At 35.6% G+C, this 20,565-nt stretch overlaps 1 protein-coding gene across 1 annotated transcript in view; it reads left to right on the forward strand.

Moving 5' to 3' along the window:
- LOC136036799 (gastrula zinc finger protein XlCGF52.1-like) overlaps nt 1–15,097 on the forward strand; it is a 30,192-nt gene extending 15,095 nt beyond the window's left edge. Inside the window, exons 2-4 of the mRNA XM_065719132.1 lie at nt 3,167–3,327; nt 10,164–10,241; nt 12,144–15,097. Coding sequence (XP_065575204.1) covers nt 3,285–3,327; nt 10,164–10,241; nt 12,144–13,135 — 1,113 coding nt within the window. The 5' untranslated portion in view covers nt 3,167–3,284 and the 3' untranslated portion in view covers nt 13,136–15,097. The remainder of the gene's footprint in view (nt 1–3,166; nt 3,328–10,163; nt 10,242–12,143) is intronic.
- Nucleotides 15,098–20,565: the final 5,468 nt, after the last annotated feature.

The raw sequence follows: 20,565 nt of genomic DNA on the forward strand, positions 1-20,565 counted from the left end.
TTTCAGCTCGATCCGATAACTCCTTCCCTGTTTTCCAGAAACCACGCATAGACACTTAAATTTCATTTTCTTTTTTTTCTCGACGCCTACGGGTCACAGCCGACATCGGATCTGGGTGTACGAGGACTCATTCGATGCGCAATTCTCCGAGTAAGTGCCCTTGAAAGTTTCGTAGGAAAATCTTAACCCCCGGAAGTTTCGACCCCCAAACCCCCCCCCCCTTAACGTTGTCCGATCGGGCTGAAATTCACAAGTTAAGGTCCCCTACGGCCCAGGAGCTTATCCGCGAAATTTCAGCTCGATCCGATAACTCCTTCCCTGTTTTCCAGAAACCACGCATTAGCTACTTAATTAACGCATTTCTCTCCATAAGAGCCCATGTTAATTTGAAATTTTTAAAAGTTATTGAGAAGTTATATTTATACACATGCAGGTGATTAGCTCAGTCGGTAGAGCGTGGGACTTTTAATCTACGGGTCAAGGGTTCAAGTCCCTTACGGGCGGATTTTTTTCACTACATCAAAAAGATTTTCATAACACCTGGACAGCTTATCATTTGAGAGATAACAGAATATTAGCTTCTTATGAGCAAAAGAAACATTTCGGTCATTCTATCGATTTTTTTTCTATTTTATACAATGATTTAAAAGCGGGGGGGTTGGGGGGCGGCAGCCACCCAACTTCCTCTCCTAATTCCTGTACGAGGAGTACAGGAATTATTAAATTACATCCACCATGGACTGTAGAAAAACGTACAGAAATAATATGAAAAAAACTTCGTTTTCTTAAAGAGTTAAAGAGGCTGCGTCCCAAAGTCGAACCTTAAAACGTACAGGAATTAGAAGAGGCAGTTGGGGGGCTGCCGCCCCCCAAACCCCCAGGTTTTAAAGACTCTTTTGTACAGGTTTTTTTTGTGGGGGGACTTCATTGTTACTAATTACTAGTTTCGGCGCAATGGTTCTCCTGTCCTCTTGTGTTTAACATTTTTCGAAGTTATTCCATTACTCATTCATTTCAATTTTTTGTTAATTAAAAAAGGGCCTTTCCGAAGCCAAGAGCAGGGGGTTAGCAAAAAAACAAAAAACCTGTACAAAAGAGTCTTTAAAAGCTGGGGATTTGGGGGGCGGCAGCCCCCCAACTGCCTCTTCTAATTCCTGTACGTTTTAAGGTTCGACTTTGGGACGCAGCCTCTTTAACTCTTTAAGAAAACGAAGTTTTTTTCATATTATTTCTTTCATTAAGATACGGTCACCTCTTCGTAAGTTAAAAATACCTCAATTTTTCTAATTTTTCTGAATTAACACTCCCCCAAAAAGAGCGGATTTAGTTTGTTTATGTCAATCAAGTATCTAGAACTGTTGCTTATTCTTCCCACCATGTTTCATCCCGTTCTCTCAATTCTAATTGTTTTCTCAGATATCCGTTTTCCCCCCAACTCCCCCCAATATAGCTGGATACGGTAGGGATTTAAAATAAGATCTCTCAGACACGAGATCCAGCTAAATATCAAATTTCATTAAGATCCTATCACACATTCATAAGCTAAAAATAACCATTTTTTTCCACACTCTCCAGCCCCCCCCCCCCCCGAGATGGTCAAATCGGGGAAACGACTGTTACAAAGTCAGTTTGTGTAGGTCCCTGACACACCTATCAAATTTCATCGTCCTAGCAAATCCAAAAGCACCAAACTCGCCAAAGCACTGGAAATATCCCAACTTCCCGAAAGAGAGTTGATCTGTTTCAGTTATGTCAATCACGTGTCTAGAATTTGTGCATATTCTTCCCATCAAGTACCATCCTGAACTCTCCACTCTAAGTGTTTTCCAAAATTTTTCGGTTTCCAGGATTTCTGTTTCCTACCTCCAACCCCCTGTGTCCCTGCATCCGATTCGAATTGAAGATGGAGCATCTTAGACATAAGATCTTTGTATATATCAAATTTCATTAAGATCTGTTCACCCATTCGTAAGATAAAGATACCTCAATTTTCACGTTTTCCAAGATTTCTAGTTTCCCCCTCCAACTCCCCCCAATATCGCCAGATCTAGTCGGGATTTAAAATAAGAGCTCCGAAGCACAAGATCCTTCTAAATATAAAAATTCATTAAGATCTGATCACCCGTTCGTGAGTTGCAAATACCTCATTTTTCCAGTTTTTCTGAATTACCCCCCCCCCACTTCCAAAAAGAGATCAGATTGGTCCGGTTATGTCAGTCACGTATTTTGGACTTGTGCTTATTCTTCCCACCAAGTTTCATCCTGATCTCTCCACTCAAAGCGTTTTCAAAAATTGCGGGGTCCCCTCCCAACCCCCCTCCCCCCGGCACTGGATCCGGTCGGGATTTAAAATAAGAAATCTGAGTTACGAGATCCTTCTAAACATGACATTTCATTAAGATCCGATCACTCCTTCGTAAGTTAAAAATACTTAATGTTTTCTATTTTTTCATAATTAACCCTCCTCCCAACTCCCCCAAAGAGAGCGGTTTCATTCCGGTCATGCCAATCACGTATCTAGGACTTGTGCTCATTTTTCCCACCAAGTTTCATCCCGATCCCTGCACTATTAGCGTTTTCCAAGATTTTAGGTTTCCCCCTTTCACTCTCCTCAATATCACCGGATCTGGCCGGAATTTAAAATAAAAGCTCTTAGCCATGATGTCATTCCAAATATCAAATTTCAATAAGATCCCATCACCCGTTTGTAAGTGAAAAATACCTAATTTCTTGTAATTTTTGCGAATTAACCCCCCCCCCCCCCATAGATGGTCGAATCGGGGAAACGACTGTTTTAATTTACTCTTGTCTGATCCCTGGTACGCCTGCCAAATGTCACCGTCCTAGCGTATCTGGAAGTGCCTAAACTAGCAAAACCGAGACCGACTTGTATATCCTACCAGGAGTTAACCAAGACTGGGTCTTGTTGCTGCAACTCTTTGCAATTGTAATTGATCATATAATGCAAAGCACCAGCAAAGATCATCAGCTGTTAATTGGCAGTTTAGGTTGCAGTGACAAGCGTGAGTCATATACTACAAAATGTCTGTCATAATTAAAGTCACACCCTTACAAAGATCACAGCTCAAACTTAGGCTTTGATTTTTCGAGGTCTAGGGTTCGTTGGTTATTATGCCATTTTCTCTCACCTAGCTATTTCTTTTAGGTTGTGTGATCCTTATACTTCTTGAAGATAAGATGTTTGTGTTTATCGATTATTCAGTCTGAGGATTTTTAATTACAGTCAAGAAAGCTGTCAGTGAATTTGAAATAACTTCAGAAACATGGACAAAAGCAACCTCCTGGTCTCTGCTACTATTAAGCAAGGTAATTATTATTATGTGTTGTTGAGCCAATATTTAACTTGTTTTGGCTATTCATAATCTTTTGAATGGAATCAATCCTATATAGATGTCTTGTTAATTGTAATTTTGTATGAAAATATATTTAATTTGATACACCATTGCCCTTATTTTATGGAACCCCAAAAAACACTAAAATTTCTAAGAGAAGTCATGGGATTTTTCCCCTCATAAAAGAAGCTTTTTCCCAAAAAATTGCAGCTAAGGATGCAATTCTCTAACTCAAAGGATGTTGAGACATTATCCCCTGGCCAAGTTGAAAAAAGTTTTTAAGTTTTGATTTATGGAAAGCTATTAACAACCAGGATTGCGATACAACACTAAAATTTAGTGTTTTTTTAAATAATAAAAAAAAAACACTAAAATTTTTAAGAGAAGTCATGGGACTTTTCCCCTCATAAAAGAAGCTTTTTCCCAAAAAATTGCAGCTAAGGATGCAATTCTTCAACTCAAAGGATGTTGAGACATTATCCCCTGGCCAAGTTGAAAAAGTTTTTAAGTTTTGATTTATGGAAAGCTATTAACAACCAGGATTGCGATACAACATACTTTTTCCAATTATATTCTTTTACACAATTTTTGTGCCATTCTTGTAAAAATGGCTTATTAAGAAAAACTACCACTATTTTCTGAAATTAGAAGTTTGATTGAATCCAGCGAAGGTTGATGGTGGAGCGTGTATTTTTTGGCCTGGGAGTGATCTCATAAAAGTTTCACTAAAATATCAGAAGAGGGTTGACTTGCACCAAAATTGTTGCAAAAAAACGCAGAATTTTATATATAAACCCATTAAAGGAACCCCATAGTTGTTTACACAAAAGCTGTAAGTTGTGAAAATAGGCTATTGTCTGCATATAAGTTTTGTTAATAGTTGTCTGTGTGAATCTGGGTCTCTGAATAGGCTACAGCTGTTAAGGGGAAACCTTCAGGGGTATGTTAGGGATTGGGTCAAAGTAATGCAAGCAGTTAGTGCATACAGGTTGTCACAAGAGTAGTGTATAGGTACTGAAGATACAATAGTTTTTGTAAAAAAAAAAAAAACACTTTTTGTTTTACTCTGGAAGGCTTAATTTAAAGACTTTCGGTTTGAAAAAGGTTTTAGTATGTAAGAAAAACATCCACTAATCTAACTGTTTCGTAAATGGGAGTATTTACACCTACAAATTCGACAGAACAAAAAAATCCCTGTTTTCGATGTAAGTCAATCAATCAATCAATTTATTAATACTAAAAGAAAAACTATTACAAAAGTAAATCAGTTAATAGGCCCAAGAAGCTTTGCTTGTAATGGACCACAGAGAACAAGAATAAAACACTTTTATAAAACACATACAAAAAAAAAACTACAAAAAAGCACTGGAACAAGACAAGGACATTTAACAGATAGAAGATTTAGAAGGAGATTTAACATATACCTGAAAATGATTTTAAAAGAAGAGAAGTGACATACAAATTGGGATAGAATTAAAAAGAGAGACAAAAATTATTGAACTGGAAAGATCCGACGAAATAATGCCTATGCAGAAAGAAAAAGAGGGACATCTGAAGGGATGGAGTTCCATAATAGAATTGACTGATATACTGGAGACCTCTGAGCTGCTGTAGAGGATTGTTTTGGTAAAATAAATCGTCGAGAAGAATTACGTAAAGAAGAAAAGTACCTACCTGAGCCTGTCCGTGAGAAAAACTGCTGCAGGGTCGGTGGGAGAGTACATAGAAAAGCAGAATGCGCTAAATAAAGAGTACTTTTACCTATAATATTATCCAGCAGAGCTATTCCAGTATCATTATAAAGATCAGAGGAAGGGTAAAGCCGAGGGAGAAGAAAAGTAGCCTTCACTGCCCTATTTTGGGCTCTTTGAAGTGAGTAGAGAAGAGATTTATTAGTATTGCCCCAGACAGAGCAGCAATAAGAAAGGTAAGGATAAATAAAAGCATAATAAAGAGAAACTATAATATCAGGAGGAAGAAATGAGTTAATCCGGTGCAACATTGAAGACTGGCGGAGGATTAAGGAACGGGTGTGAGTTATATGTGGTTTCAAAGAAAGAAAACAGTCAAGATACACACCAAGAAATTTCACCATAGTAGCTTGTGGTATAATATCATTCCCAAAAGTCAGGGTGATTGGCTCCTACGTCTTACGTCTACGTCGTACGTCTCTCATACGGTAAGGGGTCCTAAAGTTGACAATGGCACTCTTTCGGCTGTTCAGAGCCATACCATTTGACCAGCGCCAATCCTTTACTTTATGAAGAAGACCTTGAGCTATAGAAGTGGCAGATGGCAGGTCCACCTGGTTGGACATTCGCTCTTATTATGTAGCTGCAACAAATGCCTTACTTTTGTGGGTTGCTAATAGCGGACCTCTTGAAGGTGGACTCGATTCTGCAAAGAGAATTCTTCATAGTAGGTTCCGGAGTGCCCTTCGGTGGTGTGAAAAGAATATGGAGTTTTAGGACTTCGATGCTAACCAGTAGTTTGAGTTTACTTGATCTCCGTGATTTTTTGAAAAAAAAGGTTGCTAGTTCTAAGAGTCCTGGTCCACAAAAAATGTTGAACAGAGTCGGTTCAGCAACTGGTCCTAAAGACATTGCTGAGTTATGAAGGGGTCACTACAGTTCTGTTTTCTCGTCAGTGGCTTCGGATTCAAAAGCAGGAAGGGCAAGATCCTTCGCCAAACCTTGGACTGATCCTGTTAAGCAGCTGATAATGGCAGAGTCTGTGGTGCGGTCGTTGTCTGGGCTTTCGGGAAACACATCTGGTGGACTTGATGGAGTGATGGCAAATCAAATTAAGCATGTTAGCCCATCCCTGATTAGTTTGTTGACACTTCTCTTCAATGGTTTCCTTAACCACTACTATGTCCCAGATTCCCTTACTGAGGTTTGCCTTGTTTCTATTCCGAAGTCAAATGCCAGTGATATGGCATCGTTAAGCAACTACAGACCGATTGTATCTACAGACCGATCGTTAAGCAACTACATGACATAGTTATTGTAGCTCCTACGGTGGCTGCACTTGACCACTTACTTTCAATATGTGATGAGTTTGCGTCAGCCAATGATATCGTGTTCAACAGGGCTAAAACCAAGTGCATGGCGTTTATTCTCCGGGGAACTCCTTTGAAACATATCCCTATGGTTTGGCTTCCTGGAGTGTCATTATCTTTTGTTGGGTCCTACAAATATCTTGGATTCACTATGGCTCCAACTCTAAGTGATGAGCTTCATGTTAAGGCACTTCTACGTTCGCTGTGCTGCAGGGCTAACTTACTCATTTGTAAGTTCGGGAGTTGTGACCCTTCTGTAAGATTCAGAGCTTACTGCACTCCGTTGTACGGTCTAGCTTTTGTGCAATCTGTCTTTTAGGTGTGAGAATTCTCTTCGGGTCCTTTATAACAATTCTTTACGCTGGCTTCTTAATCTTCCTTTGAATTGTAGTGCGTCTGGAATGTTTATTGGTGGTGGCCCCCCATCTTTTCCAGAGCTGCGTAGAAAATCTTCTCTTTCAATCCAGACAAGGATACTTGCTTCAGATAATTCCTTCATTTTGGTGCTTTCTGGGCCACTTTTTCACCTCTCTCTGCCACTTTGTCTGAGTTAGTCAGGTGTGATTTACACACGACAATTTTGACATGTTTAAATGTACCATTATTATTTGAACTCCAACCAGGAATAACATTCAGCCCCATTTTTTTTCTGTTAGTACTACCCGGACGAAGAGATAGAGTATGACATGCACTAAAAATAAGGATCGAAATCAGTGTATAATAAAGAGCCCCTAACCCATTAGTATGAGAAAGATTAGTACAGTAAGGGCGAGTTCAATGGTAAATAGTAGCAATATCTAGAGCAAGGATACGCCTCTCAACCTCCAAGCCGTGAGCCACATTTTTTTTTTTTTTAAGAAGAGACTTTATTTGGTATTTATTTTTGTTTTAACCCCTATGTAACAGGCCATGGAGCCTTTTAGGGGTAGAGAGTTATTGTTGTCCATTTATTTTCATGTTAATAAACTAAACTGAACTGAACAAGCTGAGACGCACTCACACGCTCCCAGTCCACAGTTGGCGGACCAGGGAGTGGCGGATCTGCACACAACGAATCTGCAGCACGAATAGCACAAGATAATTCAAACAAAAGAGGTAAATGGTCTGAACCAAATATATCATATCTTGCAGAAATAGGTATAACAGTACTACTAAAAGAACTTGAACACATCATGTGATCAATCTATGACGTATGGCCTGACGGGCTCAAATATGTAAAAGTTGATGGCTCTAGAGCCACTTCGTAAAAAACAAGCCAAATCATTTTCAGCTATTACGGCCTTCAGCTCACGGCCGAAAATAGTTTCTCTACTGTAATTAGTATTAAAATCACCCAGGAAACAAACATAAGTATATTTATCAGACAAAATCGATACTAGTTTACCTAAGTGCAGGGAGAATTCATGCAAATTCTCACTTGAGCTAAGTGGCATATAAACATTTACAAAAAGATATTACTGGTCAGGTCATCACAACGGAGGCAGATTGGCTGCAACCTCTCATCTGAGGGGAATGGAAAATATTATAAATGGATTAGAATCTGGATTAATTGTAAATGGATTAGAGTCTAACCTCTGCGGTTTTTGCAGAAAGTGCGGACGTTAGGCGGGATTGATGAATATAACTTTGTATTTTGGAAAGTTTTGTAGAACTCTTGCCTGGGGCGGAAAATCTAGTGTTTACCCATTTCTGTTCGTCACTTCAGCTGAGTTTATCAATATTTTTTTTTTTTGTACTTGGGATTGCGGTAGAGAAATGGTATTAGATGGGCCTCTTATAGTTTAAAAGTTCTCTTACTGCTAAAGAAATTAGAGTTTATCCTTTGTAAGTGATGTCGTTCGAGACTTGGCCTATGGCAAAAAGGTCAAATTTTGAACTAAGACAGATTTATTTTTTTCGACGGCAGTCGATAACTCTTGATGAGCTGATCAAAGTATATGTCATCCATTTTTTGGTAGAAAAATTTCTTCATAAGATATATCAGTTTGAAAGTTTAAAGGGGTTGATAACTTCAGTAGTAAGGTACACACTGGAACCAAAAATAGACCGATACTAATTTTGAGACATATAGGGGAGTTTTAAGCAACACTCGGCTGTTAGCTCATAATCATCTTTGGAAATGAGGGGTTTGCAACTTTTGCTAGTTGGTGTACCTGTTATTGTTTCCGGTGTATTTGAGGGTAAGATCAATTTGGGATGAAAAGACCAGTGGTGAGACATGTAAGGGACTTGTAAGTAATAATCAACTCTTCGGCTACAATCATCTTCAATGATGAGTGGTTTGCAACTTTTGCTAGTTGCAATGAAGGGTTTGTAACTTCTGTGAGTCGGTGTATCTAGTATTTATTTTAAGATCCTTACAGATTAACAATTTCAGAGTGTAATCGAAGTGAGATAACAAAACCAGTTATCTGGTATTGCTAAAGTATTGGCCACGCAACACTATATTTTGTGAAGCCGAACAAAGGTTGCCACAACGCCTCACGTTGCCAATGCAACGTATATCTAATTAATATTTGTCCAAGTTCAAGGTATTAAAATTATTACAGCCAGAATGGACACAGCGCTTTAACAGCCAAAAAATATACAGATTTCCAGTCCATTTAGTGAAAATAGTATTTCAAGCTTCCGTCCATCCGAAGTTCTACAATACAACCAGTATTAAAATTTTTACTACATTTTGTCAGAAATGTAAAAGCAAGTAAAAATCTGGAATTTTGAAGAGAAAAACTAAGTAATACTGTGCTGTTATTCTTCTCATTAACCAATACAAATATATTTAAAAAAGAATTGACAAATGTCGCTCATTGGAAAGTATTGAGCAATACAAACCAAAGATGAGCAGTCAAATGTAGTCAGATGCTAGTTAAACTGTAACTGAACAAAAATTACTATTAATAATCGAATGAAATCCAAAAACAAATGGAAATAAAAAAATAACCAGGTCAAACTTAGAACAAACAAATAACACCTTATAGGACTAACAATACAGGACTAAGCTTAATTCTCCTTGTTTATTTTAAAAACTAGGTCATCTGGAATCTAACTAATTTTTCCACAATAATTAGAGGGAAAATGAAGTTGAACTAGGTAATGGATGGTACTAAGGAGTTGGCTTTGTCATTAGATCGGGATCGGACGGGTTGTCCACAAGTCTCTCCAGTACTCCAACTTTTCAGAGACTTGAATAGAGGGGTGGGGTGACCAAGGGAGTGAAAATTCTTGGCTAAGGATGTAAAAGTGATCTTTAAAATGTAGGATCTAGACCTAGATAGACAAAAGATGTGTAAAGGGGAGGAATTTTATTGCTTTGATGCACTTTTATCCAAGAATGCAACAAAAAATTCAAAGGTATTGTCCAGAGTCCAGATACAGAGGTATTGTCCCCTCTAAATACACCACTGCCTTTGTTGTGACAAGTTTTTCAAGTGTGTTTTGAGGAAAACTTATGATTGTTTCAAAGCTTTCTATTAAATTCTTTAAAAACTTTTATGATTTTTTTTTTTGGGGGGGGGGGCCTGTCTATATTCACCACTGCCTTAGTTGTAATAATTTTTTTTGGAAAACACAAGATTGCTACTGAAAATTTTTTGAATTTTTTTTTAATTTCTGGAAGGAACTTTTCCGTACTCTTTTAATTGTCGTTAATTTAAGTAATCATCATATTTTACTTTGTTGTTTTGAATAACTGGTTGGTTTTGTTTATGCGGAGAAATTATGTTGTTTGGTAACTTTTATCTATTTTTTAGAACTTGAAGACACCTTGCCAAATGCTAGCGAAGACTTTTTTAGAAGTACAAATTTCATATCATCGCCTCGACATGAAGGTAATCTTATTCTCCGGGCTTATGTACCCGGCTAGAACATGATGGTTGTTCACTTAAATTGGGTTTAAATACATGCATTTAAGGATGGCGCTTTATATTTTATACCCTATTTCTTGCGACAACAATATGCTGTATCTCATGCCATTTTTAAATGATGATAGTAAGTGGACGATAGAAGTTCAACTAGCTTTTAAACCATATGCAAATTCAAGTAAGGTTTAATACAAGGGGAAATCTCTTAAACCCGGAGTCAGATAGACAGATTCTACTGGACGATTCTTCTGATCAGTATTAGACGTTTGAGCGATTCTCTGTATTCATCCCACCATATGGGCTGGCATAATAGATCAAAGTTTGTAGTGTCTTCTTGGAAAAAAACCTCTCCTGGTGCAAAGTGACACATTTTCTCTTTTTTAATTAGAAGAAAAAACTTTTGCCACAAGCTAAAAATTTATAGTAGAAACAGTTTAGAAAATTAAATCCTACAAATATTTCTTATAATTTGAAATGTATTTTGCTGAAGATGTTTTTTTAGTTGGATCGCCTTAACACTGGACTAAAAAAACATAAAATGTTACAACGTTATATAAACCAAGTGACACAGACCAATAGAAGCAGCATCTCTAATTACGAAATACTTATCAAAACTGCTTGCTTTACAAGCCTCGGAAGGACTAGAAAGATCCAAGAACAGGATTATTGTCGCTTTGAATAAGTTCTGAGACAACATCACTTAAGCATTTGACAATAAAAGGAAACTTAGTACAACGAAAAAATTTACAAGTTAATTACAAAATTTACAAACTACAAAAATTAAAAAAAAAATAAAAAAAATTACCACTTTACAAGCCTCGGGAACAGTAGAAAGATCCAACAACAGGATTTTTGTCGCTGTGAATAAGTTATGAGACAACATTAGTTAAGCATGTGACAATAAAAGGAAACTTAGCACAACGAAAATATTTACAAGTTAATTTCAAAATTACAAAAAAAAATTCAAAATTTTACAAATTGCAAAGAATTAACAAAAATTTACAACATTACAAGCCTCGGAAATAGTAGAAAGATCCAACAACAGGATTTTTGTTGCTGTGAATAAGTTCTGAGACAATAATAGTTGAGCATGTGAAAATAAAAGGAAACTTTTAGTTAATTTACAAAGTTAATTACAAAATTTTCAAAATTTTTCTAAAATTTAAGCATGTGACCATAAAAGGAAACTTAGGACAATGAAAAAACGAGGAAAAATTTCCACCAGTAAAATTGTCTTTGGCTGTGGACTTTTCCTTATTTTTCTCAATCTTATACAAAGAATGATAAATCTAATAAGACAAAGTCCCAACTAGGTTGGAAAAATTCAATTTTCTTAATTGTCTTGGCTTAGCATTTTGTATTCTAATGATTAGCTGATTAGATATTGTCAGCTGAAAGCTATTGTTGAAATATAAACAATACATTTATTTTCAATGACTATTTTTTATACCCTACATGTTGTTCGTCATTAGATTTTTACAGTCATACAAAAAGGCTGTTTGGTTCTTTGAACAAAGCTAATCACTGTTGTATACAAAATTATTTGCAATTAAGTATCAACTTCCAAAGCAAAATTTTTAGCTCTGTCGATTGGGAAAAATCTATGGATTTGCTTTCCTACATTTTCGTACGTTTATGGGACATCTTATGCATGTAAATTTGTAAAAGATGTTGTCTTAAGAAGGAATTGACTATACGCCTAAAATATCAAATTCTACTTGATTGATTTGTCACTGAGGGAAATGTTACGAAAACTACAACATTGTAAGGAGAAAATGGGAAAAATCTGTATTGGTTTTCAAATATAAAATAACTTTGAAAAAATACTGCGATTATTAATGTAATTTAATTGATTAAAATTTATTTCAGTTGTACCTGTAGCATCGTTGTATGATAACGATTCCTCTAAACAAAGATATTCAACCGCTAGTATACCTTGTCTTACAAGTATATATCTGAAACAAGAAGTAGATTGGGATTGTGACCGTGAACTGCCAAGTGACTCTCATATATTTGCTGAACTGAATCCCACGGAACAGGAAGGCACACGTTTTCTGCGGAATATATTGACAAAAGAAGATTTGTGTAAGTGCAGAGTGTGTAGCAAAACTTTCGAAAAAAAGGAGGATTTATATGAGCATATGAGCAGTCATAACAAGAAAAAAGCATTCGAGTGTGATATTTGTAAGAAAGATTTTGCCCAAACTTTTCACTTACTTGAACACCAGAGAACTCACACTGGAGAAAAACCTTTCAAGTGTGATGTTTGTGAAAAATGTTTTGCTTCTAGTTCTAGTTTTTCTAGACATAAAAGAATTCATACTGGAGAAAAACCTTTCGAGTGTAATATTTGTAAGAAAACGTTCACCACTAGCGCCAGTTTATCTTGTCACCAAGGAACTCATGCTGATGTAAAACCCTTTGAATGTGACATATGTCAAAAAACATTCCGGCAAAAAGCTCATCTATATGATCATCAAAGAGTACATACTGGAGAAAAACCTTTTGAATGTGATGTATGCAGGAAACGTTTTAAGTTTAGATCCGGGCTCTCTACTCACCAAATAACCCATACTGGGCAAAAACCTTTTGAGTGTTATATATGTAAAAAAAGATTTAACATAAGTTCTAATTTATCTGAACACATAAAAACGCATTCAGATAAAAAGTCCTTTGAATGTAACCTGTGTAAGAAAAGGTTCCATCGTATTTATAATCTATCTGAACACCAAAGAACTCATAGTAAAGAGAGACCTTTCAATTGTCTTATATGTGAGAAAAGTTTTACTTTTAGTTCTGCTTTATCTAGACACCAAAAATCTCATACAGATCAAACGCCGTTTACTTTTGTAAGTGTGTGAGAATCTTAAGTGCACAGAAAAATATTCAGCACTGAGGTAATAGAAAATTCAGACGTTTTGGTAAGAAGAGCCATTCATCTTTTTTCTATGTCCCTTTTTTAATTTTGATCATATGTCGATAAATAGATATTCTGAGGCGTGTAGGAATATAAACATTCTAAGGAGGGTAGATAGAATGAGGTATATAGGAGTACATATATTCTAAGGAGGATATATATATTCTGAAGAGAATAGACGTAAAGATATTCTGAGGAGAATAGGAGTATAGATATTCTAAGGGGGATAGATAATCTGAGGAGAATAGGAGTATAGATATTCTGAGGAGAATTGGAGTACATATATCCTAAGGAGGATATATATTCTCAGGAGTACAGATATTCTAAGGAGGATAGATATTATGAGGAGAGTAGGAGTATGGATATTCTACGGAGGATAAATATTCTGAGGAGTATAGATATTCTAAGGAGGACTGATATTCTGAAGAGTATAGATATTCTAAGGAGGTTAGATTTTCTGAGGAGAATAGGAGTATAGATATTCTAAGGAGGATAATTATTCTGAAGAATATAGGAGTATAGATATTCTAAAGAGGACAGATATTCTGATGAGTATAGGAGTATAGACATTCTAAGGAGGATAAATATTCTGAGGAGAATAGGAGGATAGCTGTTGATGTAGCTTCTAAGTATGACAAAGATAGCTCCTCGTCGTGTGCGTATTGAAAACTGTTTTATGAGAAATTTTTCAGACGCAATTTTTTTATCAGGAGGGGACGATTAAACTTTATTTTAAGGTTTTTCTGATTTAATCTGTGGTGAATTAATCCTATATAGTTTCTAATAATTACATCTTTCCGCCTTAGGGGTAATAAATTAAAGATGGACTCAGTCCCATGTCTCATGCCTGGAGTTTTAATTCCTGGTCCATGTAAAAGAAGACACTAATAAACCATATTGAAGAGGTGGGTGAATTTCTTCCTTTATTGACAGAGGCAAACGAAATAAATTCAGAATATCCGATTCCAAACGACAGATTGTAGGATCCTACATTGAATAGAAAGAATTTTTCAAATTTAGTTTTTGTTTTTACTATAAAACAATAACCAGTAACATTCAAAAATGAATTTCAAGTAGTTGAAACCCCATTTATTTTCTTAACTGGTAGGGACTCAACAAACTGATGAAAACTAGAGGAGTTGCATCTCATCAACATCAAAATCATTTATTTTGTATTTTCTTTGAAAAACCAATTCTTTCTATTTTATCGAAAAAACAATTAAATTACCTCCCTAGTTTTGAAATTATACATTATCGTTCCTGTATATATTTTTGTAAATTAACATCACCATACACAAGGAGGTATAACAATGGAATTAAAAAACCGTCTTTATAATTCTTAGATATTGGATGAAAATCATAGTTGTTTTTTTCTACAGGAAACGCTTCATAAAACAAAATCATTTAACCTACAGTTCAAATATAACTGCTGAAGCCCAGAAATGAAATAATATAAATATAATGGTTTGTAATTTCTTTTAAAATCCTTGCTGTTAGCTTGTGTGGTTCTCAGTTGGACATGATAGCATGCCATCGTTTTTTGTTTTGTTTTTTCGTGGTCTTTAAAATTTCTGGTTTAAGTGAAATTCTAATCCTTTAGTTATGTTTCAAAAGTAATGCCTGATGTATCCTGTCTTATACTATGTAGTGGTAAGTCATTTTATAACGTACTATTTTGATATAAATAAGTTGAAAACTTTAGAGTGTGTTAGTAAAATTAGTAAGTTATTATATGGTAAATTGTTGAACCAATTAGTTTCACCTTAACCGTCGTTTTATCACATCTACCTGGCCAACAAAAGAAGCAGCTATACTAATTTGTCACTTTTGTGTTTCTTTGTTATTTTTAAAGTTGAGATTCTTTTTCGGCTTTGGTTTTATAATTAAAAATTACAATTTCTGTGTATTATGTGTGAATATTCCTTAACCCAATTTAGATTTCGGAAGATAATCAGCGTGGAGTTTGTCAGTTTGGTTAAAGGTATTTCCCTAGAGAAGGGAGATATCGTTGCTGGTTGTTCTTTGCTGATCTACGGCACGGCAATTATAGGGTAAAGGTGTCTACCTATAAATGTGCCGCCTACAAACTACTAAAATAGCCACAAATTAAACTTTATTTTTCTGTTTAGGACAATGCGGCCTAGCTGCTGTATTTTTACATAATTACACTAGACATGAGGAAAAATGAGTTGACTGGAACCTGCACAAATTTTGGATACCTAAAATCCTGTCATAGGCACACATTTATTTCGAAATTCTAATAGGTGCAAAATTTTTGTTTTTCACAGTCATGTGGAAAATTTGAAGGGTTGATTAAATTTTTTTAGCTCCTTGAATAAGAGGTACTTTATGTGACAATTTAGGGGAAAAATTGCTGTATATTTATTTCAAAGGTGACCAACCTTCTCTCTGGAGTTTAATCTGCCTGGCCAGAGGTTAGATAGCTCCGAGTTAGATCTGATTGTCTCTGGCTGATGAACTTGGACTCAGAACAAAGATATTAAATCCCGTGGAGTAGGTTAGTTGGCCCCATTGTAATTTGTATGACTATAAAAATATTATTTTGACCCTTAAAAGGGAACTAGAAATTTAAGTTTCCAACTGAATGAGTATCCTCTAAAGTTTTGCTTACGCCTTTCATTAAAAACCGTATATGTCCCCAGAATATAACTTACAATCTTTACCCCTAGGTTCTGTGGGGTTTCTTCAATTCCAAAGGCCTTGTTATATGAACTGGAGACTATTTTGAAAAAAATGGTGATAAAAAAAATTTCGTCGGATGTATTTGGGATAAGAGAACACGGGGGGATACATTAGTTGCCATTCGACCACCTTTGACTCTTAAAAATGCCACTAGAATTTCTTATTCCCGACTCAATGAGCCAACTCCAAAATTTATGCAACTATTCCTTTCATAAAAACCGTAAATGCCTCTGGGACATAACTGTTAACTGGGATTGTCATCCTGAAAGAGCCCTCCAAGGACCACAGTAACTTTCCATGGCTCAAAAGAAGTATTATTGAGCAGTTTGGCAGCTTTGGCAGTTTCCTATTGTGTTAAACACCTTGAATAAAATATTTACCGACACAGATTCATATTCTTTACAATGCATACACATTTAAGAGACGGCATTTTGCTTCAAAATTAGCAAGAAATTACACCTTTTATTTGTTTTAAACTAGCCTCTCACTAGCTATCCCAACCATATACCCATTTAAGACCCTTGATTCAAATAAAATATTCCATGTTTGTCATTGTTGCTGCAGTAGCTGCCGCCTAGAAAAGAGAGAACCACAGCCCATAACACCAATCATTAAAAGAGACGTTTTGGAAAAAAAACTACCAAGCGAAAAAAAAACATGTTTCTTATTCTATCCTTTTGTTTCTCTTAAAGTAGAAATTATTGTAAAAGCTAAATACATGAACATAATTGAGAGACGTTTAAGGGATTATTTAAAAACTAAATTTCATGTATAAGTGCTTTCCATAAATTCTAATTTATGCAAACACATATAGCCTCAAAAATGGCTACTTTGTGCCACTTTTCAAGGGTTTGGGCTAGCGGGACACTGAAAACATCCTAGTCAGATGTATAACAGCTCAAATAAAAGCTTCTCAACATCTGCAAGTGTGAAACGGCACTTAAAAAAATTATTTTGGCACCACTTGTCAAGTAGAAAAGGTTGGAAGCATGAAACGGTACCATTGTAATAATTATACTCCAAAACAATTAACTGGGTGTTGACATGAACCCTTTTTGTATACTCCCCCTTCCAGCCCCCTTAGTAAGTTCCATTAATTTTCTATTCAACTCGTATCTGCAGCAACATTAGCAGGCTTCTACTCCATCGTAAAAAGATGTTTAATGGCTCATTTAAAAACTATTACTCGCATTTACTTGATTTTCAAAATTCTAATGTCTGTTAGATTTCATAAATTTTAATCTTAATTAGTCCTTTGGAAGAAATTGCTATAAATTCTTTATTTTTATTTGGTCAGCCCATTTTGAGGAACCAAAAACGATTTTTAAGTTATCGAATGCTCTGACGAGGAAGGCATTAATAGAATGACAAATAATAAAGGGAACGTTAGTGAAGACAAAAAGGAAGAAATATATGTCTGATTGTATTCTTGGTAATGTACCTTTATTATAATTTATTTTTAATATTTCTTGTTCAGTCAATGAATCCATTTGTTTAAACAAACAAATAGCTACAACAAATGAAAAGATTTTGAATGAAATTGTTGATTAAGGTACCTACATGTTCAAGGATGTTTCCGTGATGAAGAGTAGGACGGTCACAGGAAAAGTATTGCTACTCAGAAACCCTCAAATTTCAAAATTTATCTTAACATTTTAATTTCAATCAAATGTGTTAATTTTTAAACAGGAAACCTAAAAACAATGACACAAAGTTTCCTTCAGCCAATGTCAGAGAAACTTCGGGATATTGAACTTTCTCTCTTTTTCCTCTTAATAACATTAGTATAAGTAGGCTAAACAGTAAACGAAATTCTCAACTTACAGATCTTGCCTCAAGGACAGCAGGGAGGTTGAAATCCCCGATGACATAATTAGTTGACCTTTTAACAGTACCAAACATTAATTTTTGATCAGATGTGTTTTGAGGAGTGATGTGCTTGTGGTCAAAGAGCTGGTTGCTATTCGTTCACTGTTGAGGCTCAAAAAGGGCATTAAAATTTCTGAAATCCAGTCAAATCATTCCCATCTCATCTATGATTTAGATGCATCCGTTCCATTAAAAACTTATATGCCTCGGGGCATAACTTACAATCCTTGCTCCTGGGCTCTGGAGGATGTGCCCACGCTGAAAACATTGTTGTCTGCTCATTGCCTTTGGGAACAAATTGGTTATCTCGCCGCTTCTTTCAAATCTATTTGGGAAAAAGAAGGCGCCGTGGATGGGAAGAGGCTATTTGCCCTCCAACACTTTTGTACCTTAATGAGGAACAATAATTTTAAATTATCCGTCAAATGAGCCTTCTCAAGAATCTAAAAAAACATTCCTTCCATAAAAACCGTTTACACCCCTGGGGCATGACTTCTAACCTTTTCCCCCAAATGCTTGAGGGTTGTTTCAACCCCAAAAGCCTTGCAATGTAATCTTTGGATTGTTTTTGAAAAAATGACAATCTCAAAATTTAATGCATTTGAGGACTTGAGAGGGGGGACTAGTTGCCATCTGATCACATTGACTTTTAAAAAGGGCACTAAAACATCAATCCAGTGGCCCTCTCCAAAATTGATACGACCACTATAAAATTCTCTGTAGGAAACTTTCATGCTCCCCGGGACCCAACTTGCAACTCTTGCCCTGAGCGCTGTGGGGAGGGTCAATTTCAAATACATATTTACTCAACTACGTTAAATAAAATAGCCATCAAAAAAAAACTATTGGATGTTAGGAAAATAATGGGCAAGGGAAAGTCTGTTTGCTCTACAATCACTTTCCATTACTAAAGAGTGCTAGAACTTTAGCACTACTCCGAATTGTAATTAGACAGCGCTGTTGCCCTGCTTATGATAACTACAAATGATAATGACTAGATGGCGGAACAAAGGAGGGGTCTCATCAAAGCAACCAGGGCAATAGACAGTGATTACAGTTTGTTTGATATTTCACCTTATATAATAATATAAATCGGCATCATTTGACGTGTTTTTTTTTTTTTTCAAAGCCAAAGTTTACCATGTCAGATTACGGATGAGGCATTATTTTGGCATTATTAGTGATTTTTTGGTAAAATACCGATTATTTTAGTGGCTTTAGTGGTAATGCTGATCACAGACTTCTTTCCTTCCCCTGACAAGATTGCTCTCATTCTCGCAATTATTAAGTCTTTGTACTCATTCACAAAATGGTGATAAAACAAGTTTTACCTTTTGAACAGATGAAGTTATATCTTTTGGACTCAAACAACATAACTTTGAATTATTTTATTTGAGCTCAAAAGATACAATAGTCAACCGGTATGATGTCCGCTATTTCTGCTTGTGTTGTTCCCTAGTTGACTCTACAGTATATCCAACTTTCTGAGAAAAGTAGATTAAAGTCCAATGAAGAACTGAAAAGTAACAGTAGAAATTTAAATTTGATAAAAAGGAGCCAAAAGCTGTTTGGCGTAAAAATTCTGTGGAGATATAATAAAAATCTATGTTTATTAACTCCATAATTATTTGTGAAATTTTGTCTAATCATTGATTGGTTCTGATATTTCCACGGTTTACAATGCAAATGCTTCGGAATGAAATGTTATGTCACTTGTATTACTGAACATTTTTGTAATCTATCCATATTATTTTGAAAGACCAACAAATTTAAATTTATACTTCTGGGCTGTTAAGCTATATACTACACAGAACACTTTTTTCTCTGGTTACTATTATCCAAAATTACTTCTTTTTCAAAACTCATGTCTCTTTCACAATTATTCATGTTCATTAAAAGTCAGACCTAAATCACAAAAAGTAATGCAGTACATTTGGCAATGATGCTGCCGTCCTCTTTTTGGGAAAATACTCAGACCACTATTCATTTCAACTAAAAATTGAAAATAAATTTACAAGAAAAGAAAAGAAGGTGAAAATCTAATTGAGAAAGAAAAAGAATTATTTTGTGCGACTAAAATGTATTTACTAATTATTTTGTTTCTGCTACAGCACGGTGCTTGATTTGACTATAGTGATGTAAGCTATAGTTAATGACTAGTTAAATGGATCTCTGATTTTCCTTTCAAAATATTTGGATGAGTTGAAGACCAAATTTAATTTAGATACTGATGAAGTCAACTGCAGCTTCATATATGTACAAGCGATTAAAATTCACGCATAAAATTTTTTAGCAGTGCATTTCTTTTAGCTATAAATATTTCTCATCCATAAATAAATACGAATTATTATCTGACTTATCATTTAAAGGTTTATGTAAGTAGGGAGCCATCAGGAATGTTGTTGAAAAGCATTTGAAAATTATGAAGGTAATATGTTGTTTGAGCTCAGGAGAACTTATGATTATTTGTAAATAACGTAAGAGAGGTCGGAACAGTGATAGGGCTTTGACTTGCACCCTTTCTGAGCAAAAATTCCTCTTTCAGGCCTTACTTGAACTCTTTTAGACGTCAGCTGCTGCGAGTTCGGCCATGAGAGGTAACCCTGCTTACGGCTGGTAAATTTTGAAAATTTGGCACATTGTTTTGCTGGAAATCTTGTTGAAAGAGTAAAAAAGTAGGTACTTTATTTAAGCTAATTTTTAGGCAAATTTCTAGTTTGGCTACTTATTGCTATCTTGGAAAAGGGTTAGGTTACGAAAATGAAGCTTTCAGGGATGGGTCTATAGACTAAAGTTGGATAA

Source organism: Artemia franciscana, chromosome 2, assembly GCF_032884065.1.
Source record: "Artemia franciscana chromosome 2, ASM3288406v1, whole genome shotgun sequence".
NCBI classification, from domain to species: domain Eukaryota; kingdom Metazoa; phylum Arthropoda; class Branchiopoda; order Anostraca; family Artemiidae; genus Artemia; species Artemia franciscana.